This window comes from Vombatus ursinus, unplaced genomic scaffold (assembly GCF_900497805.2).
Source record: "Vombatus ursinus unplaced genomic scaffold, bare-nosed wombat genome assembly UNPS02014818.1, whole genome shotgun sequence".
NCBI lineage: Eukaryota > Metazoa > Chordata > Mammalia > Diprotodontia > Vombatidae > Vombatus > Vombatus ursinus.
The window spans coordinates 57487558-57512848 of NW_020954596.1; the positions used below are offsets into that span (position 1 = coordinate 57487558).

The following is a 25291-nucleotide window of genomic DNA, read 5'->3' on the forward strand; positions in this document are numbered from 1 at the left end:
GGTCCCTGTGTACTTATTTTCTATGGAGGAGGAGACAAAATATGCCCAGTTCTACACTGTGTTCTACATGCTGTGCTGTGCCAACAGCCCAGAGATAGAGTTGTCAGTTGCCATTGACTCACTGTGCAAGTTATCAGTGCCAAGTCCTAAGTGGCATCCAAGAAGCAAGAAAGAGATTGGCTCCATGTTCTGATTTAGAGAGCTTTATTTACTGAAAAACAGGTTACAGTCTAAAGAGGCTCGTTTTTTTAAAAATATCTGTTCAACATTTTTTCCTCTGTTCTAAAATACCCTATTAAACAGTTCATTAAAGCTTAATAAAATTTTTCTGTCTTTGTGGTGAAGCTATCAAGATGCATTATTACAGATACTAACATGAAAAACTTAACCTTTTGTGAAGAATCACAACTACGAGATGCTGGTCATAAGCTAAAATATCTCCCAGAGGCCAGTTTATTTTGTATGTACTAAGAACCCAGCAGAGGAGTCTAAAGAAGCTTGGAGGAAGGAAGCGACTTTTTCAGCAAAGACATACATATACTTTATACACATATACAATGTATTATATATACATATATATACACACACATATATAAGTACAGTATATATGTATGTGAGTATACACACATAATCAGTACATAGTTCTTCCAGGACCTAAACTACTTCCTTGGAAATAAGCTAAATATTTTGGAAATTATTTTTAACCCCGTCCATTAGCAGTGCAACAAAATAATAGTTTACTAAGATAGATAGCAACTCAAGTGCTGGATAGGACATAAAGTCATTAAGCAGGCTACCAAAGAGAACAAACATTTTTAGAAGTTCAAGTCAGGAAGGAAAATACTATCCTAGTATCTTGCCATAAAATCTTCTAAACAGTCCAGAGTACACTGTTTTTATACTATAATTTTCCAACAGAGCATGCTCATTGGTTTAAATAAAAACTTCAGGCTCTCACACTTTACAAGGTACCTCCCAACCTTTTCCTTTTCCTGCCTTATTACCACCCTCACCCCGGTACATTTCTTTATACATCTTTATACATCTTTATATATCTCGTCTTCATCCCCATTTTATCAGAGTACTTGAGCACTGGAGTAACATGGGACAGACAGAAGTCAGATAACGTTATTCAAGGAAAGCTTGAGAAGATCTTATCTCAGTAAATTCTGGTCCAACGTGCTTTTAGATAACAGAAAAACCACAACACTCAGATGAAAAGTTATAAAGCTTAAGCTGAAAGTCTCACTAGATTAAGATTTAATATCATGGTTAAATGTATAGGACAAGAGTATTGACAAGTATAGCATACATTTCATTCCAGTCTGGAATACACTGTTATGTGAAGTGCAAAGAAAAGATGAAATACAAATGCAAAGGCCTGGAAGGCTTTAAAGGCACAGGTACCAGTTTAGGAAGCAGAGGCCTGTGAACCACCCTTCTGACTCAATTCATGCTTGATTTTGCAGTCTTCACAGGTGTAGAGGCAATGCCTGTAATCAGAAAGCACAAAGAGAGATTGTCCAAGCTTTCTTTCAGGAGCCTCTGCTTCTGACAAACCATTAAGGGACATGCTCTGGCCTTTCACATTTTTAAGAACTCCTGCTAAAACCAGGAACTATAAATATGTATTAAATAATGCTGTACTTTCCTATTTATATTTAATCAACTTTATAATACAATAAAAATAAACCCAAATTAATAAAATAAAAAACTCACTTCTAATTCCATCCTTGTCCAATTATTTTGAGACAACTGCAATCATTTCTACATTATACAGAAAATATATATATATATACATATTTTACACACACATATAACGCTGCTTATACATATATATGTACAGTATATATGTATGTCAGTATACACCCATAAATCAATACATGTATTATATATGTAAGTATGTGTGTGTTCAGTTATTTCAGTCATGCCTGACTCTTCATGACCCCATTTGCAGTTTTCTTGGCAAAGATAGTGAAGTGGTTTGCCATTTCCTTCTCCAGCTCATTTTACAGATGAAGAAACTAAGGCAAACAGGGTTAAGTGACTTGCCCAGGATCACACAGCTAGTAAGTGTCTGAGGCCAGATTTGAACTGAAGAAGATGAGTCTTCCTGACTTTAGGCCCGGTGCTCTATCCATGTGCTACCTGGCTGCTCTGTGTGTGTGTGTGTGTGTGTGTGTGTGTGTGTGTGTGTGTGTAAAACAAGCTTCCCCAACATACAAAGTAACACTGAGGATGTTACATATGATATTCTTAATAATGCTATGCCATGTACCAAAAAACAATGCTACTTATTTAGTAATGATTCTTCTAAGAGGAAAAATGTCAGTTCAAAAGTTATCTGAAGTTAATGCAGGTATGTGTATATGTGCACAATGTGTTACTTTCCATACTTGTCTGTAGTTCTTTCATTTCTACTCTGTGCCAATACAGAGCTTCCAACTGCTAGATATCCGGGTGGTTTCCTGGTCCACACTGCTGCTAGCAACCCCTTCTCCAAGGTTACCTCGTATGTGCCCACATGTTCACTTTGTATATGCCTATATGCATATTTTATACATGCTTAAATGTGTATTTTGCATATGCCTATACATGTATATACATGTCTCATGATAGAATGTAGGCTCCTTGAGAACAAGGACTGTAGCAAAGCAGGCTGGTGTACACCTGTAATCCCTGCTATGGGGGAGGTAAGGCTGGTGCATTGCACAAGCTCAGGAATGCCAAGCTGCCTCGTATCAGGGGTCCACACTACGACCAGCTGTGATACATATGGTGAATCCCCAGGAGCAGAGGGCCACCAGGTGGCCTAAGGAAGGGTGAACCAACCCAGATTGGAAAAATGAGTAGATCAAAGTTCTAGTGTTAATCAGAGATGGGATCAGTCTATGTGTGGCTGCTGAACTTCCAGCCTTGACAAGATAGGGATATCCAATCTCAAAAACAAAACCAAAAAATTAACAAAGTTTGAAAAAAAAAAACTACTGTGCTAGAAGTCAGAATTTCTGGGCTCTGGTTTGTTAGTGTGACCACGGACAAGTGACAGCTTCTTAGTTTCAGTTTCCACATCTGTAAAAGGGGGAAATTAAAATTGTCTGCCTACCTTATAGAGTTCATATAAAGAATCAAATGAAATAAATATAAATTCAAGTAGCTGGAAGGGTATTATTGTCACAAATAGAGGCTCCTGCTTTTCTAGCAGGAAGGGAACTATTAAGGGAGGGCGGACAGGGCTAGAAGAGGTCTTATCAGAAAATGTGGGCTAGATCAATCTAGATTTGGCCAGATCTTGGGGAGAGGGGAGAACAAATGGTTTTGGGGAACTATTTGGGTGGCTGCAAAAGATCAGTGAGTTCTTATTCAATTCTTGCCACCCCATCACTCCTCTCTTCCAGTACCTTCCCTCAGTGGGATGGACCACTTACCTATTATGGCCTGGACCAAAACCTGCCCCACGGAGTTCAAATTCTATGGTGTGAAATTTCTTCTGGCATGCTCCTATGTATGACACCTTTCCCAAGCCAAATCCCAAGATACCAGCAACTGTAAAAGCAGGTTATAAAACGTTAGCCTTTGTTAAAAAATTGACTTAACTCTCAGACTCTTATCCAAGGATTACCTATGAACTGCTTTGAAGCAGAAGCAATTATCATCTCTTTAAGAAACTGATTTACAAATCTTCCTAGAAAATGATCTTATTAACAAAGTTTATCGAGGTCTAGAAGAGACTAGGAGAAATTGGATTTTCTTGAGAGTTTGAATGTTAGCAGTAATAGCGGATGTGAAAGGGGAGCGGGGTGGTGATGAGGTGGCTTGTCTTGGGCCTGGGCCAGCTGAGGTGAGGGTGTCACTTCCAGGACAGCGCTTCCTCTGAGAAGTAGGGGGAGGTGCTACTTTGCCTGTGGTCATGTGTGGCCTCCACATCCTTGGGTGGGTAACCATCCCAAGAAAAGAGAGAAGACCTTTTTCATGGACTAAGGGGGTGAGGGTGGTTTCTGCTCATGCCAGCTGAAGGAGAGGGGAAAGGGGAACCCACTTCCCAATGTGAATGAATAAAAGAAAAAGCATTTATTAAGCACTTACTGTGCTAAGCTCTGGGGATACAAATATAAATAAGACAGACCCTGCTCTCAACCTTGTAAAAAGGAGCTAGAGTTGGAAAGTGGGGCAAGGATACTAGGAAAGGTATGGCAAAAGCTCATCTATCAGAACCCAGGGTGCCAGGGGGCAAAGTCCAAGTTCTAGTGGGTGGAGGAGGAAGGATAGGACACAGGCAGCAAGGTTTGAAAATGGCCTCTCTCCCCTATTTCCTGTGTATTATTTCTACTTCTGATACTTAAGTTTGATAACAGATTATTATTGAAAAGTATGATTTTTGTTACAGATATCATTGTATTCTAGAGTTAGGGGTTCATACAAAATCTGTAGTAAATATATCACAATCAGTCCCCATGTTCATACATACTACATTCCTAGAGATTACATTTAGCTGGATTGCCATAAAGCGAAATTCTGACCAGGCAGCTTGGTGGTGTAGCATACAGAGCACCAGACCTGGAATCAGGAAGGCCCGACTTGAAATCTGACCTCAGACACTAGCTATGTGACCCTGGGCAAGTCACTGAACATCTGACTGCCTCAGTTTCTTTGTCTATAAAAACAGGGATGCCAGTGTTGTTGTGAGGATCATACAAAATAACATTTGTAAAGTCTTTAGCACAGTGCCTGGCACATAGTATGCACTACATAAATGATAGCTGTTATTACTCCTGGGACACTACTGAAACCACTAAATGCACGGGTAAAGGCAACAAGGAGGGAAATGCACATTTCTACTAGACAGCAACAGAAATTTTTCATTTTAACTAGACAATAATGAGAAAAACAGGAAGCCTTCAGAGCCTGAGGACGATCTGTGACGTACTTCTGCTTTACTTGGCAGCTGAGGGTTTCTAACTGCTTTCAAGAGCATCCTGCATTCCACTGCTCAGCCAAACTGTCCTTCCTCTATTCCTCAGAGGTAAGCTCCCTGAAGGCAGGACTATCTTGCTTCTTTGATTTGTATCCCCAGAACTTAGTGTCTGGCATATAGTAAGTGTTTAATGAATACTTTTTTCTTCATCCTTTTTCCTCATATCAATAATGCATTCCTTCCTCACTTACACCTCATAGAATCGCTCACTTCCTTCAAGATGTGGCATAAGCAGCACCTTCTTTCCCAATTCAACCAACTACTTGTGCGTTCTTTCCCAACACTTCTATTTACTTTGCATTTATTCTATGGGTACTTATCGATGTACCTGATGTCTCCAACATTCCTTTAGATATGACGAGGTCATCCCCCTACCCCTATTCAATAAATTGCAGTGGCTTCATTATCTCCAGAATCAAAATATAAAATTCTCTGTTTGGCATTTAAAGCCCTTCACAACCTGGCCCCTTCCTATCTTTCCGATTTTCTTGGACTTTACTTCTACACATGCTACTATCCATCTATATTGGCCTATTAGGGGTGCCTCACAGAACAACACTCTATCCCAGGGGTGGGGAACCTGTGGCCTCGAGGCCACATGTGGCCCTCTAAGCCCTTTGACTGAGTCCCAAGTTTTACAGAACAAATCCTTTTATTAGGGAAATTTGTTTTGGTTTGGATTCAGTCAAAGGGCTGCACTTGAGGATCTAGAGGGCCACATGTGACCTGGAGGCAACAGGCTCCCCACCCCTGTATTTATCCTGTGACCCTGACTGGAATGCTCTTCTTCTTCACCTCCATCTCCCAGCTCCCTCAAGACTCAGCTCAAATCCCACCAACTTTAGGAAGCATTTCCCAGTTGTTTCCACTAGGTCAGGAAGAACAGCAGTCACGGCTAACATGCTGCTTCCTTCTGAAATGATTAATATTTGCATGTCTTCCCTATTAGAATATAAGCTTCTCGAAGGCAGGGACCCGGTTTTTGTTTATCTTTGTATCTCCAGAGATTAGCACTGTCCTGGAACATAGTAAGTGCCTAATAAATGCTTACTAATGGATGATCCCCCTCCTAACTCCCGACTCCTTTTTCAGTCAGCTTTTAAGACTTACGTGCCACTTTCGGCAATGATCCAAATCTTGGGTTTGATGCTAAATAACCTAAAGAACAATATAGAGTGATAAATTATTTCACTTTGCAAGTATTTTAAATTTTAAAAAATCAAGAAAATTTGAACATTCATTCTTTATAAAGAATCATTTTGAAAATCTTACACATTTCTGTAAAAAAAAAACCACTGATATGACTCATTGAGGTTAATATATTAATAACACTACCTCAAAGTTTGTAACAATTTAAATGAGCAACAAATTGAGATCCAAGGCAGAGAATTCAGGACCTTATCTAAGGCCAGCAAACAAAATCAAATCCAAGACCCAGAGTTCAAAAGCGTACAGTTCCCAGTCTGGCACCCTGACTGTTTTGAATTTTTTTTTTTCGGCAATTGGGGTTAAGTGACTTGCCCAGGGTCACACAGCTAGTAAGTGTCAAGTGTTTGGTCTGAGGCCAAATTTGAACTCAGGTCCTCCTGATTTCAAGGCAGGTGCTCTATCCACTGCGTCACCTAGCTGCCCCAGTGTTCTGAATTTTCACAACATACTCAGCCTGCATCATTTTGGAGTGCAGAGAAGTTCTTAACCTAGGGTCCATGGACCCCCAAAGGATCCATGAACAGATTTCAGGGCCTCTATCAAATTAGACAGGGAAATTACATTTTTATTTCAATATAATCAGTTTCTTTTGGAATCATAAGTTTTTTGTGCATTTTAGAACATTTTTCTGAGAAAGGGTACATAAGTTTCACCTAAATTGCCAAAGAGGCTCATGACACAAAAAAGGTTAAGAACTTCTGGACAGAGAAGCTGTTTGTGCCATATGTTGCCCAGTGCCACAGGGTCTCAGAGCCACACAAATCCTGCCTCTGACAGTGTGACCCTGAGCAAGTCACTCAGTTTCTCTTGTGCTCTAGAGAGCTTTCTAAGACTATATACTGTCAACCTATGTCAATAGAGGGAGTTCCCCATACTAATGAAATCACAGATGTAGCCCCCATCTCTACCCAGCCTGTATAGTTCAGACTCATTTTTAGTAAGCATTCTGTATCTTAATTTAAACTGTACTTGGTACAAGACCTGGGGATACCTAATTGCTATCACAAAGGCCTTACAGGACTTAAAGTAGCTTAGTCAACACTATGGGTTTTACTTGGCCTCTTGAAGACATTATAATATGCTGCCATCATTCCCGATGGGTGTCTTAAAAAATGAACCAGGTCATTTTCTCCCATTGTCACTGCAGGAGGTGGGAGCCCATTTTGAGAAGTGAAGTTTAATAAAATGAGTTAAAACAGGGATCAGCAGTTCTTTTATCCTTAGCTGCCACCTGTGGAGGTAAATACCTAAGGTGAAGAAGGAAATATATGTCAAGGGAAAAAAATGGAAGAAGAGTTGGAGTGGGTGGTAAATGGTGGAGAGTAGCAGAATGCCTTAATAGCTGTTTTAGGAACCAGCAAGGGGCACTTAGCCCAGAGATGGGCACCATGGGACACAAACAAAACTTTCACAAATGGAGCTGCAATGTTTAGCAACATCTTCTAATTCAAAGGAGAGTAAATTAGCCATAGTCACAGAGATTTAGAATTTTTTTAAGGTTGCTCAGTTTATTTGTTTCAGTAGAGTACAAAGTAAACAAAGTAACTGAGGCTGCTGGAAAGTACACAGGTGACTTGGTTAGTTAAAAAAAAAATGGTTTCTTGTCATCATTTTTGGTGTTCTACACTGAAGCAGCCCACCTAATCTAAGGGACCATTTGGGAAGAGGAAGGAGAAGGAAAGACGAGAGGGAAAATGGGCTCTCACCCTTAGCACACTTCAGAAGTGAAGCCTGCAGGGAAAATGCTGCCACTCATACAGAAGACACAGAGTGGAATACTTAGAACAAAACAAGGAAAGGGATAGGGCCTGGATCTGTAATTTCATAGGTTCAGGGAGCTTCCTATGAGCAACTTTCTCTATCATTGCCTGTTGATAACACCTCTACCACTTACAGTAATACAGTGTCCCTAGGGAGAACTGAGGTTAAATGACTTGCCCAGGATCAGGGTCATATAGACAGTATGTTTCAGAGAAGGGACTTAAACTCAGGTGTTTCAGGCCATAAAGTCAGCTTTCTCTTTACAAACACCATAATGACTCTCCAGAATTAAAGAACCAAATATTTTAAATCATACCTTTGTGGACAAGTCCTTGAGTAACAAGCATCCCTACCAAGGACAAAGGGAGAGCTGCAAAAACAAAGATACTTCTGAATAAAAGAACTCTATATTTGAAGTCTCTAAAATAAAAGTCTCTCAAATAAAATAATATTCAATAACATTTAATATTTTATTTAATATTTCAATGTCAATTTTGACAAATTAATTCAATTAACTTTAACTGAACTTATTTTGAATTTTAATAAAATATTTTATATTTAATAATAAGTAAATGATATTTAAGTCTCCCAAATAAAATTTAAAAGTCTCCCTTCCCAGAAATCCACATTCTGAAGACCTTGCCTAGAAAAAACTAGTAAGAATTGCTCTGAGTTTATTCCCTTTTAACATTAATAGCACAAAGAGTAATAGCTCCTGTCTGGTTATTTTTTTACCTTCAGTGTACCCAGGCTTAACTGTAGCTTCTGGTTGAGGGTACATAGTTCATAAGTTTCTGGGCTAGGAAGCAGTCCAGTTGCTGATTACATGTATTACTCACCCACATGTACTAAGTGCTATGTAGCATATAGCCACACATATACTGAATCAATAAAGTTGACACTAGTTTTGAATTTTAGGATTTTTGAGATGGGTAACTCTGTCTGGCAAGAAGTTCTATTTCTGTTTAACTTAAGTGTCAAAGTGACTTCTCACATATAGTAGAACACAGAGACAAATGCAATTCTTCCTAGCAATCTTGAAAAAAAAATCCAACAGCAACTTTTTTTTTCATTCAGTACTTATATGGCTCACTGATAAGCAGTAAGTGGGTCATACTGAAAAAGTATTAGCCTTCAGTTATTGTTCAGTCATTTCAGTCAAGTGTGACTCTTTGTGACCCCATCTGGCATTTTCTTGGCAAAGATACTGGAGTGGTTTGCCATTTCCTTCTCCAATAAGCCTACTAGGACACCACAAATTACTTTTAAAAAATCATCTAAGTTTCTTGGGGAATGATCAGATATCAATTTCTAAGAGCACAACGAAAAGTCATGCTGAAGCAAAACAAATGGGAACTACTAGACTAATTTCCAGACAGTTGAGGTTGAATGCAGAGGGATCTGAGAGTCAACAGAGGCATTTCTACAATGGCCAAGTATGCCAAAATTGGCAAGCACTAAGCAAGTAAGATCAAGTTAACAAGCATTTATCAAGAGCTTACTATGTGTCAGGCACCATCCTAAGCATCGGGGAATCAAAGAAAGGCAAAAGAAACATTCCTGACTACAAGGAACTCACAAGGAGGAAGGCAGCATGCAAACAACTACATAACTACAAGATACATACATGATAAACGGGATGTGATCTCAGAGTGAAGGCATTAGCATTGTGCAAGATCAGGATAGCAGAGTGCACTAGGACCAAGTGGAGTTGGCCATTTTAAAGTCAAGTTCTCTTCAATTCATGGAAAGTGAGAGCCGAATGACATCTACTTAGAGCTGAATGGCACCTGGTCCAACATCCTTTTGGCAGCTAGCTAAATGGCATAGTAGGAGCGTGCCAGACTTCAAGGGCTGGCATGAGGATCAAATGAGATCACATCTATGTTAAACATGATGCAAACCCAAAGTACCATGTAAATCTATTTTATAAATTAAGGAACTTAGGTCCAGAGAGGTTATGTGATTTTGGAATGCATGTATTAGATAAAAAATTTAGTAGTACAATATAAATAAGACTCCATTTTATAAAAATGCTACCATGGTATATATAACTCCTTTCCAGTAAGCACGCTCCAAGGAGGAACTTATCTGTAAAAAAGACTAGTCTAGAAACTTGCATGTTCTATGTCATGTGCCCATTTTTCTCCCCGAAAGCCTTTACTCCTGAAGCAGAAGCTGCTTACTTCATGCTTTGGCATCCTCAGCATTCTGAACAGTATCTTGCTCAATAAATTTTCTTGAATTGAAAGTGTTTAAGGTAGTACTGAGTAAGACATGTAATAAGAATGAAAGCATCCTGTTAAACAGCTGTGGTTCTACTCTGAAGGAATTCAGATCTTAAATTTTAAGCAGCCTTAAAACACTGAAAAATCACAGAAATTTTTTGTCATTATTGTTTTTTTAAATAAGTTTACTATTAAAAATGGAAAAAATTATCAATATTAAAACAATTTTCAGGCTATAACATAATTTTTGGACCATTGTCAATAAATACCTAACAAACATGGTTTTAACAAAGGATTTAATAACTTCTGGAAATACCTCTCTTCCAGAAACTCTCCTCTTTACACTCACGGATGATCTTTGAGATCTCTCCTCGGTGGATGTGGTGAACCTTTGATTTGGGACAAAACAACAGGCTCTGCAAAGAAAATTGTGTGGCTTGTTTACTGAAATCATCAGAAAAGTATTTCACATGGTTTCTCTGGAGGAGACATTGGGGAACCATTTCACCAAGCTATTTTGGTGCCTGATCCTAACAGTAATTGAGGAGAAAATCTCTCATTTTTACAAAATAGCACAAAAGGTGAGAAATGAACATTCAATTTACTGATCTGAAAAGAAAGGAAGAAGCATTTATTAAACACCCACTACGTGTCAAGTACTTTACAAATATTATTCTAATTTGATCCTCAACATCTCTGGGAGGTAGGTGCTATATTGATTCTTATTTTACAGTTGAGGAAACTGAGGCAGACAGGATTAAGTGACTTGCCTAGAGTAATACAGCTAGTAAGTGTCTGAGGCTGGATTTGAATTCAAGACTTCTGACTCCAGGCCCAATGCTTTACCCACTGTACCACCTGGCTGTCTGAATGAAAAAATGAGGGGAAAAAACTACAAGCAACATATCTAAAAATTATTCATTGTGACCAAATTGGATTTATACTAGAGATGCAAGGACAGCTCAACATTAGGGAGGCAATTAACATAATTAATTTTATTAATAGAAAAGCAACCTGGCTTTGCTGACTTTGAAGCTGAAGATACTTGAATTCAAGTCTGTCTGCGTGATCCTAGGCAAGTCACTTAACCTCTCAGTGTCCCAGGCAACTCTCTAAACACTAATTTGCAGAGTAGGTACTGATCTGAATTAGTAGAAGGAGTTTCTTCACTGGGAATTCCCTGTCAATGAAATCACAGGTCCCACATCATCCCATCAAAGACCAAGAGCTATCTCCTTTTTGTTTTTGTCTTTTAAAATCATCTATCTCTCTATCCATCTATCTATGCTATTTCCCAATAATTAAGTCATTGATGGATATGAACAAACAGCTCTCAAAATAAAAATCAAAAATTACTAAAAGCCATATAAAAGACGGCAAATCACTGAGAGCAAATGCAAATCAAAACATCTCTGAGGTTTCACCCCCACACCCTGCACATTATCAAAGATGACAAAATTAGAAGTCAATGAAAAGAAGTGCCTTTCACTGCTAAGCTGAGGAGTATTCTTTTTTAAAATATTTTTATTTATTTTGTTAAATATTTCCCAATTACATTTTTAAGATTTTAACATTTTTTAAAAAAAAATTTGAGTTCCAAATTCTCTTCCTCCCTCCTGATCCTTCCCTACCCCTTGAGAAGGCAAGCAATATGATATCAATTATATATGGGAAATCATCTGAAACATATTAAAGAAAACACACACACAACAAGAAAAATAAAGAAAGTGAACAAAACATGCTTCAATCTGTATTCACAGTTCATCAATCAGTTCTCTTTCAGGAGGAGGATAGCATTTTTCATCACGGGTCCTTTAGAACTGTCTTGGATCATTGTCTTCATCAGAGTAGCTAAGTCTTTCACAGTTGATCAATCTTACAATATTGCTGTTCCTGTGTACACTGTTGTCCTGGTCCTGCTCATTTCACTTTGCATCAGTTCATATAAGACTTCCCAGGTTTTTCTGAAAGCACCCTGCTCATCATTTTTCATACCACAATAGTATTCCACCACAATCATATAGCACAGATTGTTCAGCCATTCACCAACTGATGGGCATCCCCTCAATTTCCAATTCTTTGCCACCACAAAAATAACTGCTCTAAATATTTTTGTACAATAAGTCCTTTCTCCTTTTCTTTGATCTCTTTGGCATATAGACCTAGTAGTGGCATTGCTGAGTAAAAGGTATGTACAATTTTATAGCCCTTTGGGCATAGTTCCAAATTGTTCTCCAGAATGGTTGAATCAGTTCACAACTCCACCAACAGTGCATTAGTGTCGCTATTTTTCCACATCCTCTCCAACATTTGTCATTTTCCTTTTATATCATACTAGCCAATCTGAGAGGTAAGAGTTTTACTTCAGAGTCGTTTTAATTTGCATTTCTCTAATCAATAGTGATTTGGAGCATTTTGTTTTTGTTTTTTTGTTTTGTTTTGTTTTTTGTTTTTTTGGCTAGGCAATGGGGTTAAGTGACTTGCCCAGAGTCTCACAGCTAGTAAATGTTATGTGTCTGAAGCCGGATCTGAACTCAGGTCCTCCTGACTCCAGGGCCAGTGCTCTATCCACTGCACCACCTAGCTGCCCCCTAGAGCATTTTTTAATGTGACCATTGATACCTTTGATTTCTTCTTCTGAAAACCACCTGTTCACATCTTTTGACCATTTGTCAACTGAAGAAAGGCTCTTATTTTTTATCATATTGACTCAGTTTCCTATATAGTTGAGAAATAAGACCTTTATCAGAGAAACTTGCTATAATTTTCCTCCCAGTTTCCTGTTTTCCTTCTAATTTTGGCTGCATTTGTTTTGTTGGTGTAAAACCTTTTTAATCTGATGTATTCAAAATTATCCATTTTACTTCAGGGGAAGAATTCTTAACCAAATGAGGGATATTGAAGCTTACAAAAAGATTGGAGACCATATTATTTATGTTAAAAAAATATGAAAAGCTTTTGCATGAACAAAAGACAGAAGTAGTTCATAGTGAAGGAACTCTGAAAGGAGAGGCACACTAGTTGGTGAAGCTCTATGGTCCATGGGGTCACGGCGAATCAGACACAACTAAATGACTGAACAATAAGAAACAATAAATGAAGGAAATAAGATATGCAGGGAAGCATGAGAAGACTTGTGTGAACTGATACCAACTGAAGTACACAGAACCAGAGAAATAACATGTACAACAGCTACAACATAAATAAAGGAACAATAAATTGAAACTATCTTCATAATGAACAAGCATGGCCCCAGAAAAGAGATGAGTAAAGGTATTTCCTGCCTTTCATTATGGAGGTAAGGGGATCATAAGTGTGAAACATTACCATGTGCTGTCAGATGTAGACGTGTCAGTTTTTTATTTAACCTTTTTCCTGTTACTAGGGAAAGTTCACTGAGGAGGGCAGGGAGGAAGATATATTAGAAAACGATTGATGTAAAAACAAAAAGACTTAAAACAAAATTGGGGTATTTATTCAAATTCAGATGTTTGTGCATTTTTTTGGGATCACACTTGTGATTTCATTGCAGTACGACCCACTTGCTTATTACAAGAGAAGTCATAAGTAGGGAATTCTGGTAAGGAAATTCCTTCTATCAATGTGTATCAGCATCCATTCTGAGTCTTAGAATCGCCTGGGGCACCAAGAGGTTAAGTGACTTGCATGGGTTACACAGCTAGTATGTGTCAGACCCTGGGCATGAACCCAGGTCTTCCTGGCTCCAAGGTCGGCCCTATCTTCTGTCTTGTCTGCCAAAGGCTTTTATTGACAATTAGCACCGAGACTTGTTTTCTGTCACCTTAGAATTGAGTGGGATGCCCCTATGAAGACTTCTCAGTGTAATTAAGGTTTGGGATAAGATTATCCTGAATTTGGAGATAAGTTCATGAGGCAGAATAGGATAAGTATAGATTTCTATAGTTCCCCCTTCTCCCAGTGTTAAGTCAGTAGTTAAAGATTGCCAAGCCTGAAATCCCCCGTATTCTGTTGCTACATTCCGGTCACAGTGACCTTCCCACAGCAGTGTCTAGCTTGATTGCATATTCTAAATTGTTCGTTTTTGCAGCAAACTAAAGTGATGGATATGTATATTGTTTCTTTGTTCTCTGTCTCTGGGAATAGATTTTCGTGCATAGATTGTAAGCCAAATATTGGACAGTTGGTGGGAGGGGGAATTCTCCCCATTTCTGCTATTTAATCTGGCTTTCTGCTTCTGTAATTTGTCTTCCTTCATCAGAAATCATGCTGGTGCAGGAACACCCAATTCTTGAGAATTGAAATAAACTATCTGTTCCTACCTTGAGATACCTCCAAGAGTTTTTTTTTTAGGTCACTATCCCACACAGAATCTTCTACCTTGGGAATGCTATGGCTCTGCCAGGAATAGTTGATGAAATAAGTCTAAAAGCATAAAGGAAAGTCCTATGTACAATCCAGTTGGACAACTGAAACTCAGCAGAGGGGTGGCCTGAAGCAATACTGACTCTCCAAGAGGGACTACAGCTTGTTTTTGGAGCCCTAAGGCTTTAGAGTTATAGAAATATGCTGAACTAAGATGTCTGAGAGGATAAGAGGTGAATGAATGGGGATGAGAAGTCCCCTGGGATTCAAATGGTAATGGGTGTGATTTTTATGGTGTATCCAGTGAGAAATGAATTCTAGCTGACACATTCCATTGAAAATGCAATTACAATTTATAAGATGTATGTTATGTAGGATGTTTAAGGTGCTGCTGTGGATTTAGGGTGAAAAGAGATACAGCCAGCTGTATCAGGGTTTGTTGGTTTGAAGAGAAACAAAATGTTACACCTGCTTGCAGACAAGGGCCAGTAAACTGAAAAAAATTATCATTATCTGCATGCAGGGGTATGCTGGAGCCAGCTTGAACCAGCTCAGAGCCTATTGATGAATTTTCAATATGAGCATTTACACCTTGGAAATCTGCAAATGCTAAATATCAGGGCTTGATTTGTTGTTTTGTTACTTTCTTCGCTCAAAAAAGTGATGGAGAAAATGTTAATAATAGAGATTAATTAAAAATGAATGGTGCAGTGGATAAAGCACCAGCCCAGGAGTCAGGAGGACCTGAGTTCAAATCCTGCTTCAGACACTTAACTAGCTGTGTGACCCTGGGAAAGTCACTTAACCCGGATTGCCTCCTTCCCAAGAAGTACACATGGGGTAAAAATGGTTTTTTGGCAGGAAGCCAGTTGTTAAATATTTACCAGCACACCCTTGCCTGCTTGCCATACTCAGGGATCATTGTAAAGACCTGAACACGAATAGCTGCTCAGGTGAAAAAGCAAGATCTATAGGACGGAAAAACTGCCAATATCAGACTATAACTTCAGTGCCTGGAGTCAGATGTGACTGACTCTTAAAGAATGAGCTCTTTTAGGGAATTCTTAGGGTTAGCATGAGTAGAATTTCTACTGCTATTCATATCAAAGGGCCTTGCTCAGATGGAATTATGGGTCTAGCAACAGGTAGATCTTTTCTTGTAGAATATCTTTCCCATCTTGCTTTGGACTCAGGAAGACTTGGTGTCAAATCCAAGCTCTAATAACCACCACCAGAAAAGTCACAATTTTAGTACCCCAAGCAACTAAGACTGCACATTAGAGTAGTTGCTATCTGCCCCTGTGGAGTGACTTTCCTTAATGGAAGTTGTTCCATGCTGATAAAAAATCACAGCATCAGCTCACCACTTCCAAACTTAAAAACAAAAAATGGCACTGGGGACAATACACTAGTTCCTGGCCCTCATCAGTCTCTGTTCTAAGAGGTCTGATAGAAAGGTGGATAACCCTATCACTATTTCCTCCTCTGGGCTAATCTCCCAACTTTGTTAAATATAGTCTCCTTCCCCTCAGATTTCTCCTCATTCAAATGATTCAATAAAGACTGAGTTGTGAAGCTGTTAAGTTTAGATCAGGGAGAGACTGGTCAACAAACAAACATTCGTTAAGTTCCTATTATGGGACACGCATATGGATATGAAGACAAAAATGAAGCGGTCCCTGCCCTCAGACAAGAGCCACTCAACTATGGCTCAAGTCTGCCCTAGGATTCTTTAGTGGTCCATACATATCTCAAGCTGGCCCTTCCATCTACCCCAACTGTTCCTCTCCTTCCTTTCCAAACAGGGCCAGCGTTGGACCATCTGGTTCTTTGCTAGAGATGAAGACGGAAGGAGAAGAATGGGTGCCATGGGAGGAATAAGACAGTTTTTGACCTCAGAGTTTCCTGGCTCTTCCACAAAACACTAATCCCTGAGCATGAGCATAGACATGGAGTCACAAGCCGGAGCCTGCTGCTGAGTGCAACAAGGTGGGGGGAGCTTGCTGGCACATCTTCTTCAACAGGGTCTCTGAATTGGTAGGAACGCTGCTCTTAGGCTGCATGTCCCTGCAAACTCTCCTGGGAGGACTGCAAGTGCTCCTTTTCTTTCTAACCATTAATGCTTTATAGCTCTCAGTTTCACAGTGGCAGCTATCTACTTAACCCTTCACATTCTTATTTCCACGTGTGAATTGACTGGCCTCTTGCCTGGAACCGGTTGTCAACTTCCCTCCTCTAGACACGTCCCTTGAATTCTTAAGTTTCACCTAAACCTTGGATGTGAACTTCATTCACCTTAACCTTTGCCCAGTTACCTCGCTGAGCTATTAGGCTCTCTCCCAGAGGCCAGCTGTCGGGTCTTATCTACACTGTGCATTTGCGTGCTGCCTGGGTTAACACTTGTTCTCAACCAAATGGCTTACTTATTTCCCTGAAGGAAGACCCTGCTATCCTAACCTTCCAAAAGGAAATACAAACATAATTTATCAACTGATGATAAGTGTTGTTCTCCCCACCCCTGCTATGAAATCAGGTCCCTGAAGACAAGGACTATTTCATTTTTAATTTGAATCCTCGGGGTCCACAGCACATAGCAGGTATTTCATAAACATAAACTTAGTTGGACAATAACAGCCGATCTTCACATCTGGCTTGAATAAAAACGAGCCAGAGTAAATAAAAAATAAATTTCAAAAACCATAAAACAATTTTAAAAGAGGATTTTCTTCTCAAGTCTTTCCTTCTTAATTCTTCTTGTATTAATTTTTAAAAGGTGCCAAATCTACAAGCAAAAAGAAGCATGGAACTTTGTAAAGCTGTCTCTAACTGAAGCCCTCCACTTAGATGTCGTAGTTTAACTTCCCACAGTAAATAGCCTTACCTGTTTATCTAGGGGTAAGTGTGGAGTTTTAGCATGTTTTTCAGGAGGAGGTTCAGAAGCCATGGTAGTAATGTTCAGGCTTGCCTCTGGGCTCTTCTCTTATTTGGCTGCATAAGAAAGTGAAAAAGAATCACTGTTATCACCAGGTTAGCGTTTACTTAAGATCAGCAACACCCCTCCGGAAAAGTTCTGTGTGGTATTTGACCTCATCAGACAATCATTCACAACATTTTTTTTTTCCTCCCTCAAATCAACTTTTTTTACAGTTTTTTTTTTTTGTAAATAGTATTTAATTTTTTTCCAATTACATGTAAAGATAGTTTTTAACATTCATTTTTTATAAGATTTTGAGTTCCAAAATCTTCTCCCTTCCTCCCCTCCCCTTCCCCAAGACGGCAAGCAATCTGATACAGGTTATACATACACAATCATGTTAAACATATTTCTGCATTAGTCACGTACAACATTTTTTTCAAAAGAATTTCTGATACCAGTTTTTAAAATAATTAATTTCTTAATGGACAACTGCCAACATTAGAGAATATAAGGAACTGCCACAATACTTACACTACCTCTATATAGTATATTCATATATCGGTATATTTCTGCTGATTTCACAGAGCGATGGCTTTGGAGCAAGAAAGGATCTTACAGGTCCTTCATTTTACAGATGAAGAAACAGAAAATCAAACACTGCTGACCTCCAGTCTTGCATTTCCAATTGCCCACTGGACATCTGGAACTAGACGTCCCATAGATGTGTCCAATGTGTTGCCAAGGCCTGTCAGTTTTACCTCTGTAACATCTCTTGAATATGCCCCCTTCTCTCCTCTGACACTGCCACTGCCCTGGCACAGGCCCTCACTACTTCATTGCCTGCACTACTGCAATAGTTTGCTGGACAGCCTCCCTGCCACAAACCTCTCCTCACCGAGTTCATCCTCCACTCAGCTGTCAAAGTGACCTTCCTAAAGCAAAGGTCTGAATGTCACCCCCCACACACACTCAATAAATTCCAGTGGCTCCCTATCATTTTAGAGATCAAACATAAAAAAAAAATGTCATTCAAAGCCCTTCATAACCTGGGCCTTATCTTTTCTGTCTTCTTATACCTTATCCCTCATTCTGAAAACTAGGGACACTGGCCTTCTTGCTATGCCTAGAACAAGGTACTCCATCTTCCAACTCTGACATTTTCATTGTCTGTTCCCCATGCCTAGAATGCTCTCCTTGGAGCCAAGATGGTGTAGTAAAAAGGTAGTCGCTCTCACCCTCCCCTATCAACCTCTGAAAACCCAGAAAATATCACCCCAGAAAAAACCCTGAAACAGCTGAACCAGAAGAAAGACGAGGTACAGCAGTGCAGTAGCCCAGGTAGCAAGAGGTATTAACGGGAAGGGCCCCTCTTACCCTCGGGGAAGGGACCGGGAGTCGCCCAGCCAGCTAGTGGAAAGACCCACTTTAGCACACCAGGAGGAGATCCTAGTACCTCGGCATTCTACAGCAAACGGGTCTCTCAGTGCCTCAGCAAAAATAAGGGAAGCAGCACTACAAAAGGCCCCAGGCGGATAAGCACCCGGATTAGGAGTCGAACAAAGCTAAAGGAAAGGAAAAGCGGGCAACCTAGAATGCCTGAAAGTCCCAGCCTTGCTGACTCCAGCCCAACACCAAGTAAGCTGCCAGAACCCTACAGCCTCCAACTGCCAACATAAGAGGCCCCAGCATACAAAGTCAGTGACCAAGACCTAGGCTCCCAACACAAGAAGCTTGGGTCAGTGCCCTCTGCTACCCAGCAAGAGAGCATAACCTCTTTAAAGGCCAGAGAATAAGGAAACACCATGAGCAAAAAGAAACGTACAATAGATTCACATTATGAGAAGAGTGAAGATCAAGACAGAAATTCTGAAGAGGACAACATTGTCATCAAACCCACATCTGCAGCATCAAAAGGGAATATGAACTGGTCTGAAGCCCAAAAAGCTTTCTTAGAGGAGCTCAAGAAGGATTTTAGAAGTCAAATGAGAGAAGTAGAAGAGTCCTTAAAAAGTACAACTGGCCAACTGGAAAAAAAATACACTGAAGAAAACAAGTCCCTAAAAACCACAATTGGCCAACTGGAAAAAAAGTACTCTGAAGAAAACAAATCCCTTAAAAATACAATTGGCCAACTGGAAAAAAAGTACACTGAAGAAAATAAATCCCTTAAAAATACAATTGACCAATTGGAGAAGTACAAAAATCTAACAGAAGAAAACAGTATGTTAAAAATTAGAATTGAACAAATGGAAACTAATGACTCTATAAGAGAGCAAGAATCAGTCAAACAGAAACAAAAAAATGAAAAAAAAATAGAATGTTCTCCTTGCCTCCTGACTTCCCTAGATTTCTTCAAGTCCCAGTTAAAATCCCACTTTCCATAGGAAACCTTTCCTATACCACTCCACTCCCACTGTTGATTATTTCTAACTTGCTTTGTCATTTGTCTTTTGTCCTTGATGAGGACCTTGACAACAGGGAGGTGATGGATGCCATGACATATAAGTGAATTGCATTGAAGTGAGGGAGGGCTGTGAAAAGTCACCAGCCTCACTTTCTCCTCTGGAGCCACCTGGGTCCAGTGACAAGATGTAGATCAAGATGACCAGAGATGGCCTTCAATTTACCTTGTATATACTTCATTTATACATAGCTGTTTGCATGTTCTATCCCCCATTAGAATGAGCTCCCTGAGACAGGAACTGTCTTTTGTCTTTCTTTACCTGCCTGGTACTTAGCACAGTACCTGGCCCACAGTAGATGTTCAATAAATGTTTACTGATTAACCGACAAAAGTCAGAAAGGTAGTTAATAAATAGAAGAACCATGGTCCTCTCTTCTATTCAAAACTAAGACCTCTGACTCCAAATCCAAGTTTCTTTCCTCTGTATCATGGTGTCTTAGAGAAGGGTTTAAGCGAGAGTCAGGGCTCTGGAAAAGAGATGAGAAGACCTGTAACAGGCTTCTGTACTAGTTTAGGTAGGTATCATGGGGACCCTGATACTGGAATGGGAGCAGTGGAAGAAGAGAAAGAGTATATTTAGAGCTATTGACCATAGGAGAACTGACATAATTTGGTAACTGAATGGTTATGAGGAATATAAGCTCCTTCAGGACAGGGACTTTCATTTTGTTTCTCCAGAACCTAGAATCTTAAAAAAAAAAAAAAATCTGCTTGTTATTTCAATTGCCGGGGGAGGGAATAGAAAATGAGAGGTTAAGTACACAAAGTCCCAAGGGCAGGAAGGGTGCTGGGGATAGGGCACCAGGTCTGGAGTCAGGAAAAACCTGTGTTCAAATCCAGCCTCAGGCATTTACTAGCTGTGTGACCTTGGGCAAGTCACTTAACCCCAATTGCCTCAGGTCTTTATCTGTAAAATAAGAGCTGGGGAAGGAAATGGCAAACCAATCAGAATAGAGTTCACATTTCCTTGATTTTGTTGCTTTTCTGAAGCCCTAAAGAAATATCAAGTTGAGTTTATATTCAGATCTCTCTCTCTCTCTCTCTCTCTCTCTCTCTCCCTCTCTTTCGCAAAAAAAAAAATAATATTAACTAGCACCTGTGCCTCAGTGTTTTTCTCTTAGGCAACTTCTGGGTGATGACATTGATTCCCCAAGTGCATTTAACAGCATCAATGTGGTCACAATATTTTCAAATATCTCTATAAGACTCCAGTCTTGCACATTCGGGCAGCTAAGTAGTCATGACAGTTGGACATGAAAAATGACTTAACAGAAAAGGTGGTACAGTGGATAGAATGCTCAGGCCTTGAATCAGGGAGATCTGAGTTCAAATCTGGCCTCAGACATTTACTAGCTCTATAACTCTGGGCAAGTCACTTAACCCTATTTGCCTCGCTTTCCTCATCTGTAAAACGAGCTGCAGAAGGAAATGGCAAAACCCTGCCAAGAAAACTCCAAATGGGGACATGAAAAGCCAGAGAATCAACTAAAAAACTACCTGAAATTACTAACAACTTTAGCAAAGTTGCAGGATACAAAATAAAACCACATAAATCATTAGCATTTCTATATGCTACCAACAAAGTCCAGCACCAAGAGACAGAAAGAGAAATCTAATTTAAAATAACTGTAGACAATATAAAATACTTGGGAATCTACCTGCCAAGACAAACCCAGGAACTATATGAACATAACTATAAAACACTTCACACAAATAAAGTCAGATCTAAACAACTGGAAAAACATTAATTGCTCAGGGGTAGGCTGAACTACGATAATAAAATGACAACTCTACCTAAATTAATCTATTTAGTCAGTGCCATACCAATCAAACTATGAAAAAATAATTTTATAGAACTAGAAAAAATAATAACAAAATTCATCTGGAAGAACAAAAGCTCAGGGATATCAAGAGAATCAATGAAAAAAAATACAAAATAAGTTGGCCTAGCCATACCAGATCTCAAACTGTATTATAAAATAGTAATTGTCAAAACAATCTGGTACTGGCTAAGAAACAGAGTGATAAATCAGCAGAATAGATTAGGTACAAATTACTTTATAGTAAATTATATAGTAATCTAATTTATGATAAACCCTAAGATTCAAGCTTTTGAAATAAAAACTCAGATGACAAAAACTGCTGGGAAAACTGGAAAACATTATAGCAGAAACTAGGTACAGACCAACATCTCATATGGCGTAACAAGATAAGGTCAAAACTGGCAAGTGATTTAGACATAAAGGTTGATACCATAAGCAATTTAAGAGAGCATGGAATAATTAATCTGGCAGATTTATGGGTAAGGGAAGAATTCAGGACCTAAGAAGATACAGAGAACATTACAAAATGTAATCATTTTGATCATTTTGATTATATAAAATTAAACAAGTTTTCACACAAACAAAACCAATGCAACCAAAATTATAAGGAAAGCAGAAAACTGGGGGAATATTTTTGTAACAAGTATCTCTGATAAAAGCCTCATTTCTTTTTTTTTTTTTTTTTTTTTTGGTGAGGCAATCGGGATTAAGTGACTTGCCCAGGGTCACATAGGTAGGAAGTGTCAAGTGTTTAAGGCCAGATTTGAACTCAGGTCCTCCTGACTCCAGGGCCTATGTACTATGCCACCTAGCCACCTCAAAGGCCTCATTTCTTAAATATACAGAGAGAAATGAGTCAAAATTCATAAAAATACAAGTCATTGCCCAATTGATAAATGGTCAAAGGGTATGAAAGGCAGTTTTCAGACAAAGAAATCAAAGCTATCTATAGTCATATGAAAAAATGCTCTATATCACTATTTACTAGAGAAATGCAAATTACAATAACTCTGAGGGTGAGGTACCACCTCACACCTATCAGACTGGCTAATATGACAAAAAAAGAAAAATGTTGGATGTTGGAGGGAATGTGGGAAAACTGGGACACTGGACACTGTTGGTGGAATTGTGAACTGATCCAACCATTCTAGAGAGCAAATTAGAACTATGCCCAAATAAAACTATGCATACCTTTTGATCCAGCAATACTAGCTCTATATCCCAAAGACATCCAAAAAAAAGGGAAAAGGACCCATTCCTACAAAAATATAGCAGCTCTTTTTGTGGTGGCTAAGAATTGGAAATCAAAGGGACAGCCATCAACTGGGGAATGGCTAAACAAGCTGTGGTATATAATTGTAAGGGAATATCATTTTGCTATAAGAAATGACGAGTAGGATGATTTAAGAAAAGCCAGAAAAGACTTACATCTACTGATGCATAGTGAAATGAACAGAACCAGGAGAACGTTGTACACAATAACAGCAATATTGTTCCATGAAGAATTGTTAATGCCTTGGCTATTCTCAGCAGCAATCCCAAGGGATCCGCCTCCAGAGAAAGAACTGATATTGTTTAAATACAGACTGAAGCATGCTATTTTTCACTTTCTTTCCTTTTTTTCCCCCTTTATTGGTGTCTTCTTATACAAAATGACTAGCGTGGAAATGTTTTACATAATTGTACCTGTATAAACTATATCTGATTGCGTCTCAGGGAAGGGGGAGGGCAAGGAAAGAGGGATACAATTTGGAACTCAAAACTTCAAATAATTTTTTTTAAACTAGTTTCAAATCCCATCTCAGACACTGGATTTGGAGCCAGGAAAAACTGGTTTCAAATACTACCTCAGACGTTTACTAGCTAAGTGGCTTAACCTCTGTGTTAAGTCTCAGTTTCCTCATCTGTAAAACGAAGAGTTTGGGACTGAAGGCCTCTCAGGCCCCTTCCAGCTCTTAATCTAAGATCCGACGACATCTCCATAAGGGCCCCCTGCTTCAGGTCGATAGCAAAGGTCGCACCCCACATTGCCAGCAGCTTCTAGCACAAAACCTTTTTTTGCCGTTTGCTGGTATCCTCCATCGAGGGCCAGAGCACGAAGTGAACTAAACTGCCTCGTTTCCTGCCTGACGCATAAAAGACTCAAATGTATCTACTCAGCAGCACAACACTCCTGCTTCTGCCTCCACATCCCAGCCTGGGATCAAGTGTATTCACAGAGGGTGGAGGACCTGGAATGCAGCCCAGGGTCCCAGCTCCTACCTATATGCCCCGCCTCCACCCACCAACGCCATAAGCCCCTTCCCCAGGGCTGAACTGGAATGCCAAGGGCCAGCAGGATAGGCAAAAGGATCTAGACTACCGTTCTCAATGGAGGTTCCCCCACCCAGTGTGAGGGAAAGATGGGAAGGTGGGTAGCTGCTCTGCTGAACTCAGCTCACCTTTAGGGAGTAGGTCGCCTCCAGCTTCTAATTCCCCTTTGCAGAACCGTAGCCCCCTGCCGCTGTCAAGCTAAGCAAGACGCACCCTCCCCTACCCACAGCAGCTCGGCCCGCCCCCTGTGTGCTCCCTAACCTTCGCACAGGAGGAGGGCGAGGGCGGAGAGGAGCGCACGGCACCTCTCGGGACAGCTGAACCGGTACGGGAGCTAGAACCTTAAAGGGAACCCGGGGAACGCTCTGACCTATGCCTAGGAGATGCGGGAACCGAAGTCCGACACCGCAGCACTAGGCCATGAGCACCTGGGAGCGGCGGAAGGAGGCGTCTGAACCCTAGCTTGAGTCAGAGAGAAGGCGGTGCGCATTGGGACAACAGCCTGTCCATCGTACTGATGGATCTCGGGAGAACCACCTCCGTTTGTTGGCGCCCAGGCTGAGGAGAGAAGCAGCGTGAGTCACGGGAATTTGTGAGTCATCTAATCTGCGCAGAATAATGATGGCAAATCACGCAAAGGCACAGAGATCTGCTGCGCACCGCTGCCAGACCCTTATTCCGCGTTCCACTGGGCCCCCGGGCCAACATACGGCGTCAGGCGCACTTGGAAAACAGTTCTCATACCAGCAGTTTGTCATAGAAAACTTGATACTCTTCTTTAAAACAATAAAATTGCTCAACTGGACCCTCAAAATAAAAACAGGCATGGATTTGGCTGCAGCCCCGGGATTCCTTGGTCCAGTTTCTAGCTTTTGCTTTATACACAAGCTCTCTTGATGCTGAAGATTGAATCAAAACTTAGAGGACATAGGCAATTTTTTTTGGAGTGGTAGACAGTGTGTGGTGGTTAGAGACTGGGTCTCAGAGTCAGCAAAACCTGGCTTCAAGTCCCTATCCAGACACACTAACTGGCTTAGAGACCCTGAGCAAATCACTTAACTTCTTGGTCCTTTACAGAATTCCCTAAGCCTATAAACTGCTGAGAAATTGTGGATCTCCGTTTGCAGTCCAGGTTGTCTTCCTATTAGTTTGGAAGCTCCTTGAGGGCAGGGACTATTTTTTGTTTGTTTATTTCCTGGTCATTTAACTCAAGGCCTCGAATATAGGTGTTTAACAAACGTTGTTGATCAGTAGAGT

The 25291-nt window shown here is 40.0% G+C and overlaps 1 protein-coding gene across 3 annotated transcripts; it reads right to left on the minus strand.

The window, feature by feature from the left end:
• Positions 1-187: 187 nt before the first annotated feature.
• Positions 188-24623, minus strand: OCIAD2 (OCIA domain containing 2). 3 transcript variants are annotated; one of them, XM_027836348.1, is made up of 7 exons: positions 24405-24623; positions 17399-17505; positions 10490-10589; positions 8262-8315; positions 6086-6133; positions 3429-3546; positions 188-1493 (listed from the first exon to the last, which is right to left on the minus strand). In XM_027836348.1, the coding sequence occupies exons 2-7, from the start codon at positions 17459-17461 to the stop codon at positions 1412-1414; spliced, it is 465 nt and encodes a 154-aa protein (XP_027692149.1). In that variant the 5' UTR covers positions 17462-17505; positions 24405-24623; the 3' UTR covers positions 188-1411. The 3 variants fall into 3 exon arrangements, with proteins under 3 accessions (XP_027692149.1, XP_027692148.1, XP_027692147.1); XM_027836347.1 differs by having other exon boundaries at positions 24296-24623; XM_027836346.1 differs by lacking the exon at positions 24405-24623 and adding an exon at positions 24163-24281.
• Positions 24624-25291: the final 668 nt, after the last annotated feature.